Below are 23,197 nucleotides of genomic sequence, written 5' to 3'. Positions count from 1 at the left end.
TCTCATTTTAGTGTAGAGCGTCAGGCTGAATTTACGAACGCATGTCAGGTCACCGTGAGTGTTACTTGAATAAGTAAACACTGACCAGCGGGACCAGACTGGCCGACCCGTATGCTCTCACACAGTGGATGGATGATGTCACAGGAAGCTTTGTGGTTGATCACTATGCCAATCTTACAAAGGAGGACGACACTTGAACGGTTTCCTCCAGTTTGTTTTGCTATCCAAGCTAACGCTAGCTAAGGCACTAAAAAGTTAGCATTACAGAGAAATCCAAAAAAAAGAAAAAAAAAAGATAAAACAAGGTTTGAGCCATGACTCCTTCTATTCTGGCTCCCAATAACACAACAAGACGACATTTAAAGACTCCTATGTAGCCTACAGCCCTGTGGTGGAGAGTCGTGTTTTGCCTCCAGCTAATAAACTGACGTCATTGTGACGTCAGCCCTAAAAGGGTCTATAACCAATGACAACACAAGATATGGATAAATGAGACTTGGATTGTACTACACGAGTTGTATGGCAGTTTGTAAATTGATGTTTTAATGTAGTTTTGCTGTTAAACTTGGTCCCCCTTTACTCCAGTTCATCAAGAATTTTCTCTGTTTTTGGATTCTTCGTTCACCATAGAGACAAGCGAGAAAAACAAAGTTTTCTTCATGGATTCAAAGTAACACGGGGAGAGTAATTGGTATACAAATAATCATTTTGTGGGTGAAGTGTCCCTTGAAAGCAGAATAGAGTGAGAGTTTACGTTTTGTAAATCTCTACGTTTGCGTTCAATTGAATCAATACAGGAAGTGGATTTATCTAAAACCTTTTCAAACACAGAGCGCTCAGGAGATAATGAAAACTGAAGGAAAAGATCATGTGTGTGTGAAATACAGAGAGGAGAATGGGAAGGCAAGCAACAGTGTGTGTGTGTGTGTGTGTGTGTGTGTGTGTGTGTGTGAGACTGTGTGTGCACCTTGATGCTGTGTTTGTAGCTGTAGGCGGTGCGTCCCGGGCTGGGGCTCTTCTGTTTGGTGAATATGACGATGTGCTGGTAGAGGAAAACGTTCCTCACGCCAGCCCGCTTCCTCCGATTCCCCCCACACACTGTCAGCTCGCCATGCCGCACCAGCTCGCCTCGCTCTGCCACCGGGATCTGAAATCACACACACACACACACACACACACACGCACACACGCACGTTAGGATGCACTTATCTTGGCCTGAGGCCCAGGCCGAGGGCTTTAATCTGAAAAAGATACCATCTTAATTTATATCTTAAGAGGCCATTTAGCCTTGAATTGAGTTTTAAATCATGTTTTTTTTTTGCCGGTGGGTTGAAATATTTCACTTTTTTTCCAATCTGGTGTCGTGTAATTGTCTTGAAACAAAAATTATATTGAAAAAAAAGGCACATAATTATACTGGAATCTTAAAACAAACGGCTTCAGAAACAAGTGAATTCTTTTAGACTCTTCGGGACACAATAAAGGGCCAGTACATGCAAATTTTGTTGCCCCATAGCACAAAAATGAATACCTGCTTTCAATCTAAAAGTCCTCATGAGGTTATTAACGCCTTAATTACCTGACAGGAGCACATTCTGGGCTTCAAACACTCACTCTCTGGCCTGCTCTTTGTTTCCAAGCAAAGTCTCTGCTTCACCTACTCAAATTTTCGATTTGGAGTTGCGAAACATTTCAGCAACAAAGACTGAAAAGCCTTATTCTGGAGTCAATAAGAAAAATGACAAAGCAGTGTTATAATTACAGTGCCTTGCGTGGCGACATGCTGAATTCCCTCTTCACGAGGATGCGTCTTTCTGTTGGATCTTTGCTCTAATTGGCCGGCTGACTCACGCCTTTTGTGACAATGTGACTTTATTGTTCATGTCTATTACAGGGTTAAAGGACTTTATGATGTTGCCGCGACTCCAACCAGAGGCAGAGAGAGTTTGATAAAAGTCAGATCTTATGTAACGCTCCTTAAGGACTCGATACTAGAGGCTTGCAGACACACAAACAAACAGCGCTAACATTTTCTCAGCCGTAACCGCTCTGCCAATAAAATTAAAAGGACTGATAATTTAACACCAAACGGTCACACTGAGCCTTTATTTTTAAACCCCTAGAGATGTGCGGGTCATGATATAAGTGATGCTTCACACACATTAAGAACACCCACATACACACCCACCCGTACACACACATGCACACACACCTGCACTTACGGTGTTTTCACTTGGAGAGCTTTTGCAGTGCGATTTGAAGTAGCTCAATGGGAGTGTTTGTGCTGCCGTAATCTCTCCCCTTGCTCGAAAGGGGGAGGAGAGGATGGTTGTGTGTGTGTGTGTGTGTATGTGTGTGTGCGTGTGTGTGGGGGAGTCAAACGTTTGTCACGACTAGCTCTGAATGATACTGCTGTGTCAGAGGAGCACAATGTGGGGCAAGTGGATGTGGTGTGTTCTGACTTTTTGATAAAGGTTAAAGCTGTTCTTTTTAAATCTGCACCTACAAAAGTGTCTTTCGATTGGTCCGTCTTTTCTCCAGCTTTTCTTTCCTACATTTGAGTTAAGGCTGGGCGATATGGACAAAAATTCGCATGTCGGTATTTTCAGACTGAATGGTGATACGTGATATATACCTTGGTATTTTCTACGGAGTGGGCTACACGCTACGAAGTTTACCTGTTGGAGGTGAGCTGTTTGCAGAGGTGCAGTAAGAGCCTGTTGTCTGCAGCTCTTCATTAACGCCTCACTGTGGCTGTTTCTGCTTTCACTCTTCCTCCCTGCTGTATTATTACATTTGTCTTAACTGACGAAAAGTCGCTATCAAAGTTTTGCTTATTCGGTAATAAGCTTTTGGACCTATTCTAGAGAAGAACCATCTCTGCCGCTGCTTGGTACGTCTAAGCTGAGTGTTTGTCGGTGTTGTCTAAATCTATATTTTGCTTGAAAATATATCGCTATATCATACATAGTCATTATATCGCCCGGCCCTAATTTGAGTTCAGAGAAAAGAAACAAAAACCCAATTCTAAGGAGCATAACAGTTTGCTTCTACAATATTTCCTCCTGCATTTCACACTGACACACTTAAGAGTTGTTGTGTTCCCTGTTGCAAGATGTTGATCATTGTAGTTAGCAGTAAACTTGGTCTTCTTGTGATGAGCGAACCTCACAAAATCACCTTCACTCTGAGTCCAACACATTCCTTTTAAGTACATTTTAAACATGTTTAACCTAAACAGCATTTATACTTTTTAATATTGTAATAAATACTAATAAATTCCCTTTTTTTAACAAACAAAAAACAGTAAATAATGATCTCTGGATGAAAGACAGAAAAGCGATCATGATTCCATCTCTCCCAGCTGCCTGACCTCATCAAGATGAGTTAGTTTCTCTCCCTCTGAGAGCAGAAAGTGGGACTTGATTCACAGTTGTGGAGTCATAAACTGGGACAGGCATTCTCACCGGACATCCGACGATGAGGTCACTGGCCCGGAGGTCCTCGCCGTGCCGCTGGGCGTGTCTCAGGATGGAAAGGGCGGAGTCTGAGGCCGGGTTGATGCCTCCCAGCTCCTCCAGGGCCTCGCAGTACTGCTCCAGTCTCTGTGTGGGGGCCTGAAGGCAGTGAGGAAAGGACAGAGGGGAGAGGGGGGAGGCTGGGGGGAGTTTGGACTGCGGGAGAGAGGAGAGAAGAGGGATGTCGTTAGACCTAATTTTCATATTCAGACCATAAGATGCTTTATACATCAAAAAAATATCCCACAGTACAACATAGTTTAACATTTATGGCCACCAACCAAGATTTATCTACCATGATGCATTGCACAGACCAAAAAAAGAAGGTACATTTAGACTGCAGTAACTCTAATGGCCACTTGAGGCTGGCTCCAAAAGCGAGTTAATCCCCATGTTTACGCCCCAACTTTACAGCAGTAATACAAACATTTACAGCCTGGTATTAAAACCGGTTTCGGTCTCTATAGCTAATATCCACGTTCATTAAAACTGTATGGGGGGTGAAATTTTATATAACTCAGGCTACTTTGAGTGACAGCCCTTCATCGGAAAGTCGCTACTATGGCGACATCGACAACCATGGCCCAACCCTAGATTCACAACGTATAGCAGTAGCCATAGCTGTCGCTATTTCAGTGTGTTTTCAGTTAATAAAAGTTTGATTGTGACATTTGGTTAACTAAAAAGCGTTTGGTTGTATTAAAACACCCTCCAAGGAGTCGCATATTCAGTTTTTCATGTAAGTACTAGGGCTGGCCCCTAATAGTCGACCATAAAGGTCATTAGTTGGCGCACTCAGGCACAAACTTGACCAGAGTTTTGAGCCATGACTCCTTCTATTCTGGCTCCCAATAGCACAACAAGACAACATTCTAAGACTCCGATGTAGCCTACAGCCCTGTCGTGGAAAGTTGTGTTTTGCCTCCAGCTAATAAACTGACATCACTGTGACGTCGGCCCTAAAAGGGTCTATTGTCTTTGGTTGAGACGGATACCAGCTGAGAGGAAATTTGCCATCTGATACACTACATAGGAAATAGTAAAGGATTAAATAATGTCGGACACAGCCAAGATGCTTTTCAAACAAATGTCAGTTGCATTTTGTGTAAATGAAGAAAACAAATTGCCTTTTTCATGTAGAAGTAAGTTTTCTAATGTGAAATACAGATTATGTGTAATGACAAGCAAGGGCTTAGGTTTAGTTTCAATATTAGAGGGGACAAATAAGAAACTTGGGGTTGGTGGACATCCACCAGAAATGTTTGAGCGTCAAACATTTAGTTTCCGTCTGCTGGTGTCCCATTTATGCCCCATTTTGAGCCTTTTCTGCATCAATTTAAGGTGTAAATGTCTTTAATTATCCACCAACTAAGAACGGCCATGCACCACCACCCACAGAATCGAGAAAGAGCGACCAATCTGTCAATCCAATCTTCCATCAATTCCTTTAAGTTTCAGCTTTGCAACCATACTCCCCCTGGAACCCAAAGACTTTGGTTTCCTGGACGCTGCCCAGCAGGTCATGGGAGTAATGCCGCCGGATCGCTAGTTTGCATTGTTTATGGTCAGAACTACAACGGTATCTGATTGTCTTTGAAACTACGACTTTCATTCTTGAATAATGAAAAGCATCCGTGGACAAATGCTTTGCGCTTTCATTTGCCTCCAACAATATCACCTCTAGCTAGTGATGGCCAAATGAGAACTCATGAACCACTGTCTTTATTTTCTGAAGCCACTAGATGGCGCTGTCTGTTCAACAAAGGTTTGAAAGCACACTTTATTGCCAGTCCTTCAGCCTTTATCTTTAAACAAAGACTGACATCTGGTGGGGTCAGAAAATCAAGAAAGAAAGAAAGTCGCTCACGAGGCTTCATTTGGCCATCACTACCTCTAGCACCTTATTAGGGCGGCAAGGTGGTGCAGAGGTCAGCATTGTCGCCTCACAGCAAAAGGGTTCCTGGTTTGAACCCAGGGTGGGGGAGTCCTTCTGTGTGGAGTTGGCATGTTCACCCTATGTCAGCATGGGTTTTGTCTGGGTACTCCGGTTTCCTCCCACAGTCCAAAGACATGCAGGTCAACTGGTGACTCTAAATTGTCCGTAGGTGTGAATGTGAGTGTGAATGGTTGTCTGTCTGGCGACCTGTCCAGGGTGTACCCCGCCTCTAGGCTCCAGCCTTCCTGTGACCCCAACAGGAAAATGAATAAATGAACATCTTTAATTATGTCTGCAACTTTCATGTTTTTATTGATGGGTACGCGTCCCCTTCATCCCCCCCGATAGCTACACCTGTGATGACTGTGAAAAGCTGTGAAAAAAAACAAATGTAATTTTGTTTTGCGCCCTTTTTTGTCCCTTTTTTTTTCACAAAATAACACCACTTAGGAATGTATAGCTTTATATTTTACAACATAAATAATAAAACACATAAAAGCCAAAATAAACAAACCAAAACCAATCTATTTTTACTGAAGAGCTCCTCTGGTCTGCTACATTCACCACACGAGACATGTGTAATCAGGATAATTACTGTTTTGGTCGTTATATCTTAAAGTAACTTGATTTTACAGTCCTTTCATGGCCAAAGAAACACAAACACAGTACACACATAATGACATCTCCATCTGTTTCTGCCTTTGTCAAATGCCATTCTCCTTCTGGGTTTCCACTGATGACTGTAACCACGTGAGAGTAGCCACATGTGCTGCTCCTTTCTTCCTCCCCATAACAATCATCGCCACCATCCCCAAAATGATCGCCATCATCACGTCCATCACGATAACCATAAACCCTCCTGCAGCCATCATCCACAAGCTGTTTCAAAGCTGCTGCTGGACGGGACGTGAGCTCACACCGCCTCCTGGTGGCGGCTCCTCGGAAATGCTCCTTTTGTGAGACACTCCACAACTTGAATGAGATCTTAAGCACTGTGATCTCTCCTTGTAAAGTCCTCTTAGTAATCTCACGATGCCGTCGATGTATTAGTTTTAGTTAATTGTAGCTTGCAAGCTCAAATTACTTTCCCTATAATCCGCCTTTAATTGGCTTTTCTAGTGTACATTAAACATGTAATTAGCTTTACTGTATACAGCTCATTTTTAATTGCTGCAACCGTTGAATAAAGCAACTTTAATTGCTTTGTGCTTGTGATGTGCTCCAAAATTACCCATGATGTTCTCACATTGTGCTTTAACAGATTTTCTAAGAAGAAAATAACCAAATAAAACTCTTATGACCCTGACACTGTTATTACGTGTAGATTCAGGAATGTTTGATCATCGCTGGGAAAGCAGGGCACTTTTCTTTAATTGAAATTATGTTTACCGAAATAAGAAAAGCAGGGAGACATGGGTTAAACTCCTCGTATTGGAACACTAATGATGAGATCTCTGTGGGAACAACACGCCGAGGCTTTACAGATTCAAGGACTGCATTCAACAGCAGCAGCATCATGAGTTTTACCTTAAAGAAGTCGGCGGCCTGCGTGACCAGAGGAGAGTCCAGGTCTGGTTTGTTTCTGATGTAGTGGGAATACTGCAGAAACTGCTCCCGCTGTGTGTGGGGAACAGAAATTTAAATATGAGAACACAGGAGGAGTTTTGTAAAGACACAGTTCTGCTTTTTTATCACCTTAAATCTGATTATTCACACAATAAATGAGTTATTTAAAACCATTTCTGGCTCATGTTTTTCTATAAAAATGTTTATCACAGATGTATGTGCCACAAATGATTCCTGTCCTCCTGTAAATCCTCTGAAGCATTTTGTTTCTTCTTATTCCAACAAAACATGTGCCACATTAACATGATTTCTTGAGGTTTGGCTCAAAATCTTTGTCTTCATGTTTCCAAGCAAATGTGCACAAACCTTTTTTTTTGCCAAAAAGAAAATCTTTCATGTGCTCAAACCGCCATCGCCGATTATATTTCTACACCAAAGATGAGGGAGTAAGAAAAAAAAAAGTCTTGCACAAAATAAAATGTCCTTCTTTTCTTTGTGCCAGTGTGATGACAAAAAAAAAAAAGATCCGGTCAGTTGTTATAATGAGTAACTTTCTCAAAATAATTACTTCAATTCAGTTTTATTTATAAAACCCCATATCACAAATCACAGTTTGCCTCAGAGGGCTTTATGACGTACACCGCCCTCTGTCCCTGGACCCTCACAGTGGATAAGGAGAAACTCTTTAATGGGGAAAAATGGAAGGGACCCTGCTGCCAGGTTGGCAGACATGCCACAGGTGTTGTGTGTACAGAGCTGACTAACACATATGATATCTCTATATCAGAAACTCTTAGAAGAATGACTGGGTAACCTTTCTCATTATTTAAGGTGTGCTGAATCATTATTTCAAGAAGGCTTCTCATTACTTTGAGATATTAAGTCGTTATTTTTTAGGGTTTCTTATTATTTTAAGAAAAGTCATTATGTTAAGATAGTTTGTCAATATTTTCGAGATGCTGAGCCATTATTTTAAGAGTTTCTCATTATTCTAAAATACCTACAGTGTAGGTCATTATTTTGAGATACTGAGTCATTTTTTTGAGAGTCTCGTTATTTTCACATACGTAGTCATTATTTTGAAAAGGTTTCTTATTGTTTTGAGATATGGAGTCATTATTCTTAAATACTTTATCATTATTTTGAGATACCTAGTCATTATTTTAAGAAAGCTTCTTATTGTTTTGAGATACTTAATCATTATTTTGATAAAGTCTCTCATCATTTTGAGACAAGTCATTATTTTAAGAAGGTTTCTCATTATTTTGAGATAACTAATTATTATTTTCAGGCACTTAATCATTATTTTGAGAAAGTCTCTTGTTATTTTGAGATACGTAGTAGTTATTTTAAGGAATTAAGTCATTATCTTAAGAAAGTTTCTCATTGTTTTAAGAACGTTTTTCATTATATTGAGAACACTTCTTGTTGTTTTGAGATACTAAGTCGTTATTTTGAGATATGTAGTCATTATTTTAAGAAGGTTTCTGATTATTTTGAGATACCAAGTAGTTATTTTAAGAAATTAAGTCATTATTTTAAGAAAGTTTCTCATTATTTTGAGAACATCTCTTGTTATTTTGAGACACTTAGTCGTTATTTTAAGAAAGATCTCGTTCTTTTGAGATACTTTAACATTATTTTAGGAAAGTTTCTCATTGTTTTAAGAAAGTTTTTCATTATATTGAGAACACTTCTTGTTGTTTTGAGATACTAAGTTGTTATTTTGAGAAAGTTTCTCAGTGCTTTAAGAAAGTTTTTCATTATTTTGAGAAAGTTTCTCATTATTTTGAGATACTTAGTCGTTATTTTAAGAATGATCTCGTTCTTTTGAGATACTTACCCATTATTTTAGGAAAGTTTCTCATTATTTTTTAGTTATTTGGTCATTATTTTGAGACAATGAGTCATTTTAAGGGTTTCACATTATTTTTAAAAAAGTTTCTCACTATTTTGACATTGGTAATATTTTTGAGAATGTTTCTCATTATTTTGAAAAACTCTCAGTATTTAGAGATACCAGGTCAATATTTTACGAAGCTTTCTCATTATTTTGAAATAGGTGGGTCATTATTTTGAGATACGAAGGTTTCTCATTGTTTAAAGAAAGTTTCTCATTATGTTGAGATTCAAATTTATTATTTTAAGAAGGTTTCTGATTATTTTCAGGTAAGTCATTATTTTTAGAAGTAATTTTTTTTTTTTTTTTAGAAAATTTCTCATTACTTAGATATACTAAGTCAATATTCTAGGAGAGTCTCATTATTTTGAGAAATGAGGTCATTATGTTTAGATAAGCAGGTGATATTTTGAGAAAGCTTCTCATTATGATGACATACACTCTTATTTTTCCATCACACTGGCCAAAATTGATTTCCATAAAAATCAGTCTCCAGTGGAGCTGCTCGTACCTCACAGACATAAAGACATGTTGAGGGACTGCAAGTAGCTGCTGCCTTTTTAATGGGTCACGCACCAGAAAGGCTGAGGACTCCTGGTTTGATCTGTTTAAACTATTCTGTGGTCCCAGTAGACAAACATGATGATGATGATGATGATGATGATGATGATGATGGCTAAAACAACAAAAACTGTAAAAACATTTTATATTTCCTATATTGCTGAACTTACATATTTGCTGAAGCAGTCCTGTTGCAACAAGCTCTGCACAAGAGCGCCCTCCATGGCAGGGAGGAGGTTCTGCGAGTGAAAGGTGCTGAGGCTGGCCCAGTTGGGGAAGAGTGTGTCTGCCTTGCCTCTGATGGAGGCTGGGGTGTCTGACAGCTCCAGCAAGGGGAGGTATGTCTCCTCCACCCCCTTCAGGACGGCCACATACTGCCTCTCTGAGCTCAGCATCCTACACCAGAGCAGGTACAGCTTACTGCGGGGCGGGCGGGGAGAGAAACGAGGAGATGATAAGGACGGCAAGAAAATGGATGAGTGAATTTGCAAAAGAGCAAACAAATGTGGGAGAAAGAGGAGAAGCGGGAGGGAAGAGGAAGTGGGAGTGAAGATAGCAGTAAGCTATGGCCAGAGATCAAACAGTTAGTAATGATAAAATTATCTGAGATTGCATGCTGACTGATAAAATCATTCTGAAACAGACATCGGCTGTACTTAAATGATCCCAAAAAGGATGAATCGCTTCTCCCTTTCATCTCGGCCTGGACTCATCTTAATGTAATTTATAATGTGGGTCTTGTTTTGGAGCTCTCAGCCAACTCGGAGCTTCTCCCGCTCATTTTCTCATATACAGAATCACTCACAGAAAAACACACACACGAGGGGCATTTATCAAACCAGAAACAGGGAGGAAAGAAACACAAAAGACAAACACACACCTCTGTGAAGTGGATCCAGCCCTATCTGTCCCCGTCTCCCTCTCTGTCCTCCCGAGTAGCACATGTTGCCGTGGTGACCCTGTGTGGTCCACCACCTCCTTGCTGCTGACCTCTACCCCTCGAATCAACACCCCTCCTCCCCCACCTCCTGTACCCCATCCAGGTATGGCTGCAGCCATGCCAGTGGTAATCACCGGGTCAGCTACTGCACGTCGCCCCAGCCAGGACATAGGGGAGTTGCGGCTCGGCCCACCGACTGGAGACTCAGCAGGTTTGGGGGTGGCCGTGCCTCTGCGGGGAGCCAGGAGAGCCTGGAGGTCAAAGCTCGGGTGGCGCTTCCTGGGGGGCTTGGGAGGGAGCGGGGCCTCTGTGGGCTGAAAGTTTACGACATGGTTATTAATGTATTTTTGACATGTTAAACCTACATTAAATGATTTTTTTTTTTTTTTTGGCCACTAGGGGGCAACAGTACACACTGTAAACACAACATTGCCACATTATCACCTTGGTAAGGGAAAGTCCAATAATCACCATCATTTTAGCTCAGTTTTGGTCTCCACCAGCCCTTGAGAGAAATATCTGGGCCATTAGCAGCTAGCTAAATGCTCTACTGGTGCTGTTTACTGCTGCTGCTACGGTGTAGGGGTGTCACAATACCAGATCTTTTTTTCCCCAAAACTTTGGTTCAATAGTAGCATGAAAAAACAATACTCTATCTGTTTCAATACTACAACAAAAAGAAGCTAGAATTGCTGGCGTTGGTTGTAACAGTCAAGTGACAGTTTACATCCATGTCAATCCAGACTCATATGAAACCATGACAGAGGGCAAAGCTTCAGATATGGATCTTGCTGCAAAGAAGCTGCACATGATAAAACAAGGATGCTTCACACATCTTCAACAAGGCAGCAAAGACAATCTATTTAAACAGCACAGTTTCAAGGTGGGCACCCAAGATTAGTGTCACCAATTAAGTATCTGACCAAATGTCTCTCCCTCTGTTGAAAAAGGCCAAGAGAAGGCTTTTTTGACCTTTGACCTTTTGGAAATAAAATATCATCACTTCATCATTATATCTTATTAGACATTTACCTGAAATTTTGTCATGAGTAATGTACAATTTTTTTGAATTATGGCCAAAAACATGTTCACAGGTCACAGTGACCTTTGACCACCAAATTCTAAACAGTTCATTCTTGAGTCCAAGTGGACGTTTGTGCCAAATTTGAGGAAATTCCCTCATGGTGTTCTTGAGATATCGCATTCACGAGAATGAGACGAATGCAAGGTCACAGTGACCTTGACCTTTGACCACCAAAACATAATCAGTTCATTTTTGAGGCCGTTTGAGCCAAATTTGAATAATCAATCAAGACATCGCATTCACAACAACAGGAACCAGAGAACATAATGCCCTTGGCCACACCTGTCACCACCAAAGAGGTATTAAAAAATATATAATAAATAAATAACATAAAAATACAATAAATACATAATATATAATAAATATATTTTAATTTTATTTACTATATATAAAATAAATAAATATATAATCATTAATTATTTCTTATAATTATAGATATTGAATAATAAATAAATAAATAAATAAATAAATAAATAACAATTATTTCTGTTGTTGTTGTTGTTGTTGGGGTTTTTTATTACTAACCTGCAACGCACACCTCCAGTCACATGGTGGGTTTGTTGACTGCCATAACAGCCACAGGTTGACAAGTACATTTTCTTACCATCTATGCTACCTTCTGTTGAAAATCTGATTGTAAATTTGTTTTTTTTATAGCTTTGCTACTTTTGATACTATTGAATTTATAATTAACGGAGACTGTATTGTTAAGTTATAATGATAGAGTATCCATGTACTGATATTTACAACAACCTTACTACAGTGGGTTTATCAGAGCTGTTTTGATAAAAACAGCTACCTGAAGTCAAGGGCCAGAAAACCAAAACAATGAGCTGAAAGACACTAAAAAGCTCCTGAAAGTTGGGAGGAACTGCAGAGTAAGGTGATTTCTCTTTCTGAATTTATCACCACAAGCAACCACACTCACACACAAATTATCATTCAATCCAGTGTTAGTGTAAGAACATAGATACCAGCAGCTTTTATGATTTTGAATGAAATTTATTTCTTCTAAATTTGGCCCTTATTAAAGGGGAAATGTTTGAGGATGAGGTGACACAAAAAGATTCAATAGAAAACTCACACTCTTCTTTGCAGGATTTAGAAGGTTCTGCAGGAACTTCCCTCCTCCAGCTCCCCCTGCTCCTCCCCCTGCTCCATCTTTCTTATTCCCTTTATCCTCTCCAATCTTCAGTGTGGAGCAGGTCTGCGGTCTGAACAGTGACGCCAGGGATCCCCAGGACTGCAGCCCGCCCTCACTTCCTCCAGCTCCCAGTCCCCAGTCGCCCTCTCCCTCAGGACCCATCAGGTCCCACAGGCTGCTGGCGGACGGCGTCTTTGGCTTCCCCTGGCCCTGATTCTGGGTCCTGTCGGGCTGGAGGAAGCGGGGTTTAACCTGCGCTACGGTCCGCTGGTAGCGCTCTACGGTCTGGGTCCACAGATCCAGGAGTGCCCCACCACCCAGCTCTATGGCTAAAGAACGAGCGTCCTGGAAACGGGACGGCGGGATTGGAGGGAGGGATGCAAGAGGGCAGGCGGAAGAAGAGGAAGAAGGGGAGGATGAGGTGGAGGATACCACTTCACACCACTGGGTGGCCTGCAGAGGAGACGGGAAAGAAAAGATGACTCCCCTTTGCCCTTAGGAAGATTAACAACATAAGCGTGTGATTATAACTTCCTGTGTGCACAACAGATGGCTTCCTGCGTTACCTCGGTCAGCGTGGACAGCAGCCTTTGTGTGTTATCCAGAGTGGTCCAGCAGTCAGACAGACAGTGAGACATGTCTCTCAGCTTCTCCCTGACTGGAGGAAGTCGGATCTGGACGTCGCTGAGGCCCACCCAGTCCAGCTCGCACCAGCCCTCCAGATCACTGAGCACTGACAGAGTCTCGCTGTGCAGCTCCTAAAGCATTCAGGGACATCGACTGTGAGCTCTGTGCCTGGAAAAACCTTCAAGTGTTTAATGCAGAGGCTTGACAGTCATGCACTTGGGGACATAATGAATGGAATAATGGTAACTGCCTCTGTTGGGAATATGCTGACAAAACTTCCACAAGAATGAGACAAATATACCACTGAACAGCAAAGTGGCCTCAAAACACATCTGTTTACATTTTAGTTATTGACTCGTCGAGTCTGTCAGTTAGTAATTCGGAGTAACATGTGTAGCTTCAGGGTCCTGCGGGGCTAATAGTCGTATTGTTCTCACGGAGGGCTTCAGAGTGGCTCTGTATGGAGAGACATTATGAAACCAAAATTTCTGAATTCTGTTCCAGAGACGGAAAAACTAAAAAATTAAACTACAAAAATTTAGCCCCAGACCATAACCTTGCTGATCAGTTTGTTGCATAATTCCTTCCATTTGTCTCAACAGGGATGGAAAACTAATAGAAAAACAATGTCATATTGCTGTTTATGTAATATGTCTAGTTGTAGCCCATGCAACATCTGCTGAACAGCATCCAGTTTGATCACAACTGGCAATTATGGGATACTGGTAAAAGCTAAAATGTGTAACAGTTGCGTAAGTAGAGGCTCAGTAATATCAGTTATAATCAATATCTATCTAACATTTGTTAATAATAGCTAATAGGTCTGAAAGTCTTTTCTTTTTATGCTTCACACTGCTGCAAGTCTTTTAAAATCTTACTTGATTTTATGATTTATAGTTTTACAATTCTATGATTTCATGACCTCTTCTGATTTATTTCATCTAACAATTTTTTTTTCAATGGTTTGTCTGTGAAAACATGGATGGTTCACACAAATCTTACCCCCGGAGGTCACGGTGACCTTGACCTTTGACATTCAACTGCTAAGTTCCAATCATTTCACTCTTAAGCCTAAGTGGACGTTTGTGCCAAATTTGATAAAATTCCCACGAGGTGTTCTTAAGATATTGTGTTCATGAGAATGAGACAGATGTCACAGTGACCTTGACCTTGGACCACCAATCTCTAATGAGTTCATTCTTGACTCCAGGTGGATGTTTGTGCCAAATGTAATGAAACTACCCCCGGGCATTCCTGAAATATTGTGTTCATGTGAATAGGATAGGCGTGAGGTCACAGTGACCTTGACCTTTGGCCATCAAAATCTAATCAGTTCATTCTCAAGTCCGAGCGGACGTTTGTGTCAAATTTGCGGAAATTCCCTCTTGAGTTATGGCACTCTCAAGAATGCGACAGACGGACAACCTGGCTGGCTATCACGAGCATGGAGGCATAAAAACCCTTAGTGCTAAAAATTAAAAAAAAAATCTTGCTGAAAAAATATCGCTAAAAGTTTTCACGCTTGGGGGAGATGGAATAGTTGGTGTATCTATAAAAGGTAAATAAGACTAATTACAATGGAAACAGATTCAGCAAATAAATAATCACATACAGTTATGATGTACCGTTATTGTACAGGCCACTGCAAGCTCTCATCTCTGGATGACCTTTAACACACGTATACACTTCCAAGAGCATAGAGCTGTAATATTAGTTATTCTAAACTCTCTAAATTCTAAATTCTATCTCAATAAACCAACTCCAAATATTCACATAACAGCAGTGGATGGAAAAACACATCAATTTGTATTTTCTTTTGCAGATGTTCTAAAAATCCGATTGAAATTTGCACTTCATGTAAATGAAAACCGGAATACAGATGAGCTTTAAAGCCACTGCGTGTTGAAGTTTTATGTGATCATATAGTTTCAAATAGTTCTGATGCAACAACGTTTTGTTGGTAGAAAAATATGACAATCCTGGTGACAACTTTAGCAGTCCATGTGTCTACATGTCATTCTTGATGCTACCACTGAACGATGCCAAAGTAAGGAATTATAAATTCTACATACAGTGGCTTTAATTTTTGGAAGCACACTGATTGTGAGCCAAGTACACTGAGATATGGCATTCTAAAATATACTAAACATGTATAGAAATCAACAGACAATTTCATGCTGTGCAAAAGTCTTAAATTCTGCAGTAAAAAAACAAAGAAGAGTAACACTCACATTGGCTGTTTCTCTGAAAGTCTTGAATTTCTGCTGTTTGAGCGAGAGTCTGCTGAGGGACAGAGGAGGGTCCTTGTAGTCTTCCAGCTGTGACTGGACTTGCTCAATCTCCTTATCACACTGGGGTAGAGGACAGAGTGGGAGAGGGGGGTGAGAGGAGGACACAAGGCATTTACTGTACATGGGGGACAAAGAGAGGAACGTGGGAAGTGAAACACTGTGGAGGAGTGGAGTAATTTACATGAGGCGGAAAAAGACAGGGGTGAAAGAGATCATGTCTTTTATATCCAGTGGTCTTTATTGCGTTTGCGCACTGCAGTTTCTGTCTTGTTGTGAAGAAGAAGTGTATCTTAGAGAAAACACAAAACAACAAATCAGGGAGTTTCCTTCCCATCCCTGTTGGGAGCAGTGGAGAGGAGGGCGGACGGGTGGAGTGAGAGCAGTTAAAATCCGTCATGGGGATCGCAATGCTGGACACTGAGCAGCAGCTAACAGTCTGCCAGGTTTGTGAAAAGAGAACTACAATTACAGCCTCGTGGTTGTATGCCTCCACAAACCAGTCAAGTCGCAGTTACAGTTTACATCCATGTCTGTGAAAACATGGAGGCTTCAGACATATCTTCCCCCCAGCAGCACAGAAGATCTATATGCCAGCACAGTTTGAAGATGGCCACCCAAGATTAGAGTCACCAATTCAGTATCCAACCAAAAGTTTCCCCTATTGTTCCTCAGCTATGGCACTGAATAATGGCGTTATGATGTCACGGTGAAGGTGACCTTTGAGCCTTTGGACATAAAATGTCATCACTTCATCATTATATTCTATTAGACATTTGTGGGAAATTTTGTAATAATAAGCGTATGAACTCTTGAGTTATGGCCTAAAACATATTTTGTGAGGTCACAGTGACCTTGACCTTCAACATTCAAACATCAAAATCCAATCAGTTCATTCCTGAGTTCAAGTGACACTTTGAACTCAGTGTCTTTGGCACAAGTGTCAACGTTGAGGAAATTCCCAGTGTTTTTCTGATATTTTGTTCATGAGAAAGAGACAGATGCAAGGTCACAGTGGCCTTGACATTTGATCATCTACTAATCAGTCAATTTTTGAGTCCAAGTGGATGTTTGTGTCAAATGTGAAAACATCCTGTCAAGGGGTTCCTAAGATATCGTGTTCACAAGAAAAATATAGACGAGATCATGGTGACCTTGAACTTTAGCCACTCATCCCCAAAGTCTAGTCAGTTCACCCTTAATTCCAAGTGAATGTTTGTGCCAAATTTGAAAAAAAAAAATCCTTGAAGGTGTTTTGAGATATTGTGTTTACAAGAATGAGACAGACAAGGTCACAGTGACCTTGACCTTTGACCTATGACCACCAAACTCTAGTCAATTCATCGTTGAGTCCAAGTGGACATTTGTGCCAAATTTGAGGAAATTCCCACAGTGTTCCTCAGATATTGTGTTCATGAGAATGAGACAGATGCAAGGTCATAGTGACGTCTGATCACCAAAATCTAATCCATTCATTTTTGAGTCCAAGTGGCAGTTTATGCCAAATTTGAGAGATTCCTACAAAGTGCTCTTAAGAGGCTGAGTTCACAAGAATAAGACAGACGAGGTCACGGTGACCTTGACCTTTGACCACCAAAATTTAGTCAGTTCATCAAGTCCAAGTGGATGTTTGTGCCATATTTAGAAAGAAAAAAAAAGAAATCCCTCAAGGTGTTCCAGAGATATCGTTTTCACAAGAATGAGACAGACAACGTCACAGTGACCTTGAACTTTAGCCTCTGATCCCCAAAATCTTGTCAGTTCATTGTTGAGTCCAAGTGGACGTTTGTGCCAAATTAGCAGGGGACAGACAGACAACCACAAAAAAAGAGATATGTGCAGAGACATAATAAACCACACTCTTCCCCCTCTACACACCTTTTCCAGTTTGTCCACCAGCCCTGCCAGTCGTCCCAGAGCTTCCAGGTCGCGGCCTCTCTGGTTGGACACTCTGACAAGTCGGTGGAGGGCGTCATCCACGCTGTCGTAGAGTTTAGAGGTTGCAGCGAGAGCAGCCCTGATGGGATTAGAGTAAAAAAATACCAGGGCAGTCACTCATGAACAGGAGGGAGAAAGTATTTTTATTTATTTATTTCAATTCTAATGACAGTGGGAACTTATTGTTGCCAAACCCCACACGTTTTGGCTGGTAGGAATGATGCAATTATGAAAAACAAAAAAGCCTCGCAGACCAACTGTCGGGTAAAAAAAAAAGAAAGAATCAAATCAGCAATCAGCCTATCCTTGTATTTGGCCTCATTCTTGAGCAAACGGAGCCAGAACTCATTACTGGATAAGAAGAACAGCTACAAATACAGCAGTCTTTAGATCATCTTTAAGCTGTAGTCGAGCACAAACAAACAAGCAGCACCACTCTGTCCTCCATTTGATGTTAAGTTCACATTCCTTTTCTCATCCAGCTGCTTTTGGTTTTTTTTTGGGCTGAAAACAAACAACTTTGTTTTCTCGATGAGGAGTATTTTTAACCTATAATTCATCTTGACAAAAAAAATCCCTCAATCAAATACAAGAGCTGGGAAGGCAAAGGACATGCAGATCCCTTTCCTGCCCCTCGGGACTGAGCTGCTTGTGTGAGGTGGTTTCTGTGTGTCTGAGTGTTTGCCCAATTAGAATAGTTGTGTTTGTCATGACATCTTTGTATTTAAAATAGTCCTACTTCAATAGGCCTGTGTGTGATGTATATATTCCAGCCGTATACAGTCTCATTAGCATCATAACAAGAGGGAGTATATGCAGATGCTCACGTTGCTACTGTAAATAATGAGTCTAAATCCATTCTTTAAAGGGTAACTTTGGTATTTTTTTAACCTCGGCCCAATTTCCCTGTGTTTCTCTGTCTAAATGACTAATGGGAACAACAACTTTTGAAATGGGTCCAGTACTGAGGGGGAGGGCTGCGGAAACAGGCTGCAACGTAACCACTTGGGGCATGATGTCAATGTACTTCCACTGAATGTGCTTGTTTTGCCACTGACAGGCTCAGATTGTAACAGTGAGTGTCTGACAGCATTATGGAAGGGATCCCTACTGAGATAGACCTTTTTGTTAAAGAGTAAGATCCTTTATGTTTAATTAGAAACAGCCCCAAAATTGCAATCACCAAACACACCAGACTCCAGAGGCAGAGGACTCAGAGCCATCCGTAAGTCTACCTCTGGTAATTTTGTCATTGTTAAACACATTTTATTTAAAATCGAGACAAAAAAAACAAAACAATACTGAACAAAATTCTTAAAACATTCAGCCTCTAGTACCTGCAGTCCGGTGACTTCTGTGCCAGTCCAGATGCGCTATTGGTAAGTCCTGCAAGCCAGGCCCCGCCCCTTTGCTGTGGCTCAGTCAAGCGCTGGTCAGCCAGGACGCTCGCCATGAGCTGTCTGTGCTTGTCGATGCTCAGAGGAACAGCCTGAGGAAGAACAGTGTGCACACTGTAAGAATTCTGTAAAGGACTCATATAAATCACTGGCCACTTTATTAGGTACACCTTGCTAGTACCAGGTGGGACCCCTTTTGCCTCCAGAACTGCCTTAATTCTTGGTAGCACAGATTCAACAAGGTGCTGGAAACATTCCTCAGAGATTTTGGTCCATATTGACATGATAGCATCACACACATCCCAAAGGTGCTCTACTGGATTGAGATCTGGTGACTGTGGAGGCCATTGGAGTACAGTGAACTCATTGTCATGTTCAAGAAACCAGTTTGAGATGATCTGAGCCATTCTAGTGCTCAGTTTGAACTTCATCTTTGTCTACATGCCTAAATTCATTGAGTTGCTGCCACGTGATTGACTCATTAAATATTTGCATTTAACAAGCAGTTGAACAGGTGTACCTAATAAAGTGGCCAACGAATGCATATACTACCTATTAAACCCACAAAACAGTTGCTATAAGAGACACAAAAGAGTATTAACTTCTGTACCTTGATGTTGTCTGGCATTGGCTCCGAGTCCATAGACTGCAGTGCTTCTCCGAGGAGTGCGAGGGCGCTCTCACAACGCTCTGTCAGACTCTCCAGGCTCTGAAGGTAAAAAAAAAAATAGGGGAGGAGTCAGTGATTTTGAGACTTCTTTTGTTTTACTTATGACATCAAATTAACATCAAACACAAACAGTAAGTTAAGCAGACTCAGGTTTGTGTATGAAATTGCAGGAAATCCCGTCTTTCTTTTCTTTTTTTTGTAAGTCCATGAGAGAGGTCAGAGAGAGGGCGAGGGACAGGAAAATGTTTTCTTCTGTTTGGATAAAGCAATATAAACTGTCTACGGGAAAAGCCATTAAGAGCCCATAAGATTCTTCTCAGACCCTCTTCCCTCGATTTATCCTCCACGCCCAGTTCATCAAGAATCTTTGAAATCATCGACCACCACGGGACAGCCGCTCTTTCCAGCCAACATCCGCTTATGTGTCCTTCCTCCTCTCCAAACTGTCCCTTCTCCCACTTGCCTCCTACGGTTTTTGCGGTAATATCTTAATCTTAAGGTTCACAAAAGAAAAGCTTAGTAGTTACCAACAAGTGCTGTATGAGAACTGAAAAATGAAACAGATGTTCACACTAAAATTGGCACTCCAGCTGTGATACGTCACACTGAAAGTTATTTGTGTGTATGTATAACAGTCAGACTGTGAGGCAACAACCACTCTGTGCAGGAATACTGAATTCATACAAATAACTAAATCTGAATAATTTGCAAAAGCATAGATATCAGTCCATCTTAAATGCCTCAAGTATCATTTCCTGCTCAGTTTCCTCAAAACCACTTAAACACACACTCAGGTCAGTAAATCAGTTCGCCTCAGCTGAGTGGACCTGCCATGGAAAAGTTTAAGAAAAAATAAAAAAATTATAGAGTGTGTAGAAATTTAGGAGAAAGAAATAAGAAGAAAGGAAGTTATTTTATCTAACCAGACAAAAAGCAACAGATTCTCACCAGTCTGAAGGCCAGCCAGTCTGAGTGACAGTGGGTGAAGTCTCCGTCCATCTCTTTGGGCAGCTGCTGCTTATCAACATATTGCTGAAGGACCCCTGTACCTCGCACCGAGTGGATCTGGACAGGAAAGGACAGGGATACAAATTAATGGCAGGCAGTGGTGCCTCCAAGACTAAAACAACTGTTGGCCCCCAAAGGCCAAAAAATAAGTGGAGGCTGACAATACTGTCTTTAAGAGGCGTTGGTATGCTCAGTTTTTAAACTACCAGTGGTATCTTGTGAAACTAGACAATCGATAGGGCACTCATTGGTACCATTATAGCTTGTTGGGAAGAGAGCTAAATAAAGCTCTGAATTTAGACTAAATTTTGGTGAGGGACCTGGCATGGTCACTTTCAGAGGGGTCCCCTGAACTCTCACCTCAAGTTATCTCAATGAAAATGGGTTCTATGGGTACCCAGTAGTCTCCCCTAAACTTGAGAAGGCTTGTTCCCAACAAACATTTTCACACAAGTACACAAATCAGCTTCACTATAACTCGCAGCATTCACAGACAAAGCACTTGTCTTTATCTGGACAAATTTTCCCCACAAATACAACATGCTATTGTTTTTAGCACAAGGACATTGTATAAATTAGCCTAGCAGCTAGCAGACTTTTCCTCTACTCATATGAAGCCAGGGACAACAGCAACATTTAACAAAGGTAACGCTACAAAATTCGGCTCCATTACAGCTCAAAAGGTTCACTGACAAAACAACTGTCTTATACTAAACACGTTTTCCAAACAAATATAACATGCTAACGTTATTAGCACAAGCCCTATGGCATTTTACATTGTATAAATTAGCCTAGTGGTTCGCAGACTTTTCCTCTACTCATATGAAGCCAGGGACAACAGCAACATTTAACAAAAGTAACGGTACAAAATTCAGCTCCATTACAGCTCAAAAGGTTCACTGACAAAACAACTGTCTTATACTAAACACGTTTTCCAAACAAATATAACATGCTAACGTTATCAAATAAAAGCTATATATTTGCCTTTTATTGACAACTGGCCAATCTAAAGAACAATGAATCACCTAGATGTACATACAGATACATAACGTATCAAAACAGGATTGTTGTGGGACTCAAAATCTGAACTGAGCCAGCATAAGTCTATGCACATCAGATGATTAGTAACAATATCTATAAAGTAAGAAACCGAATTGTGTCAGCAAATTCCTGAAATCAGTTATGCATTTCGGTTTTGGTGTGCCACCCAAAGATTTTCATTGGCTCCATCTGGCCACCCCTATAAAAAACTTCTGGAGGCACCACTGCAGACAGTAGAAACACAAATGTGTAAAAAAGTAAAGAGATTTTGGAAAATTAGGCAAAAACACAAGGTATAAGAAGATCCTGCAAAAGCCTTGAGCGTATAAACTCTCATCTAAGAGCTTTAGTGTTTGCAAATGTCTCTGTTTTATAAAGACTTAACAAAGCTGATAATATTTTGCACTCATGGCAACAGATAAATGCTCCCCCGCCTTGATTTGGAGAGCCTTTTTTTTTCAGCTTTCTTAAGAAGAAAGAGCTGAAAAAGCAAAAACATTTGTTGCTCTTTGCATCATCTCCATTTTGTTAATTTATCTGGAGCGATAAAAATAATTGCAACCAAGCAACAAAATGAACCGAGGAATGCAGCTGCAACAGCTGTTAACATCTTTTGGGTGGGATTTCCCTTTAATGTGCAACCTTTTATCGCTGCCAGGTTGTGATACAAACCACATGGCAACAAACAATTTCTCATGCGTGTGTGGAAGACAGATCTCTACAGATCGATGCAAAGCAATGAGCTTAAATGCAGGTAAAATAAGAGTTATTTGCAAACTGTGGATGTGCCAAATGTATGGAAAAAAGGTTGTGAATGTGCGCCCCGGCTAACAGCAGCTGACATCCATTGCATTCTAGCACGGAACAGACACAAAGCACAGTGTATGAAACGTTATTTCCTCTTGAACGTTCTACATTTCATACCCGAGCTGTTATCCCTGCTGTTGCGTGGACCAGCTTTTATTTTCCGAATGTTTCCCACACAGTTCCATGTGGGTGTTCTACCTGTGCTTTAACATTTAGACATACAAATAAAAGTAATAAAATTAACCATGAGCTAAAAGGAAATGAACAGCGCTGTGCCGTGTGTGTGCCGGATCATAAACTGTAAATGAGATTTGTATGACCTCACCTCTGCTCCTTCCACATTAAAAGAAAGGGACTCCTGCTGCTCCTCCACCAAAACCAGAACAGATCCGAGACCGCCAGGGACCAACACCTGGAATACACAAAAAACACACACACACGCCCAGAAACACATGTGCTTGAGCTACTTCATCACATCTGCAGGCAAATTAGAGCAACAAAAGCAAACATTTATCACATTTGGCTAAACAACATTTTTTTTTTCTGGCTGACCTGGAACAATTTAAGCGCAGAGAGGCAGAGGTTGGAGGGCGGGGAGCGTCTGCTGTCCATTAACACCGTGAGACCTTTTTCTTTGGCTGCAGGCCTGATGAGGATGGATGGAGAGAGGAGAATGGAGGGTTTAAACAGGAGCAGTAGTTAGGAGAGAAGAGTTATAATCTAAAACGAGACACCTGGAATGTAAAAAATGAAAGGGCAGCTCTTAAAAAAT

General features: G+C 41.0%; 1 protein-coding gene across 1 annotated transcript in view; it reads right to left on the bottom strand.

Annotated features, from left to right (window-relative positions):
• The window catches only part of arhgef40 (Rho guanine nucleotide exchange factor (GEF) 40), a 68,180-nt gene that overhangs the window by 18,124 nt on the left and 26,859 nt on the right, over window positions 1-23,197 (bottom strand). Inside the window, exons 9-22 of the mRNA XM_049568416.1 lie at window positions 22,978-23,071; window positions 22,751-22,837; window positions 20,518-20,634; window positions 19,510-19,608; window positions 18,840-18,991; window positions 17,443-17,581; window positions 15,508-15,627; window positions 13,216-13,407; window positions 12,590-13,102; window positions 10,362-10,735; window positions 9,652-9,901; window positions 6,982-7,071; window positions 3,468-3,674; window positions 968-1,147 (exon numbers count right to left, since the gene is read on the bottom strand). Of these exons, the coding sequence (XP_049424373.1) occupies window positions 968-1,147; window positions 3,468-3,674; window positions 6,982-7,071; window positions 9,652-9,901; window positions 10,362-10,735; window positions 12,590-13,102; window positions 13,216-13,407; window positions 15,508-15,627; window positions 17,443-17,581; window positions 18,840-18,991; window positions 19,510-19,608; window positions 20,518-20,634; window positions 22,751-22,837; window positions 22,978-23,071 (2,614 nt within the window). The remainder of the gene's footprint in view (window positions 1-967; window positions 1,148-3,467; window positions 3,675-6,981; window positions 7,072-9,651; window positions 9,902-10,361; window positions 10,736-12,589; window positions 13,103-13,215; window positions 13,408-15,507; window positions 15,628-17,442; window positions 17,582-18,839; window positions 18,992-19,509; window positions 19,609-20,517; window positions 20,635-22,750; window positions 22,838-22,977; window positions 23,072-23,197) is intronic.

The sequence above is a fragment of the Epinephelus fuscoguttatus genome, linkage group LG23 (assembly GCF_011397635.1).
Source record: "Epinephelus fuscoguttatus linkage group LG23, E.fuscoguttatus.final_Chr_v1".
NCBI lineage: Eukaryota > Metazoa > Chordata > Actinopteri > Perciformes > Serranidae > Epinephelus > Epinephelus fuscoguttatus.
Note: the sequence above shows the minus strand (reverse complement) of the source record. Positions and strands in the feature narration are given on the sequence as shown.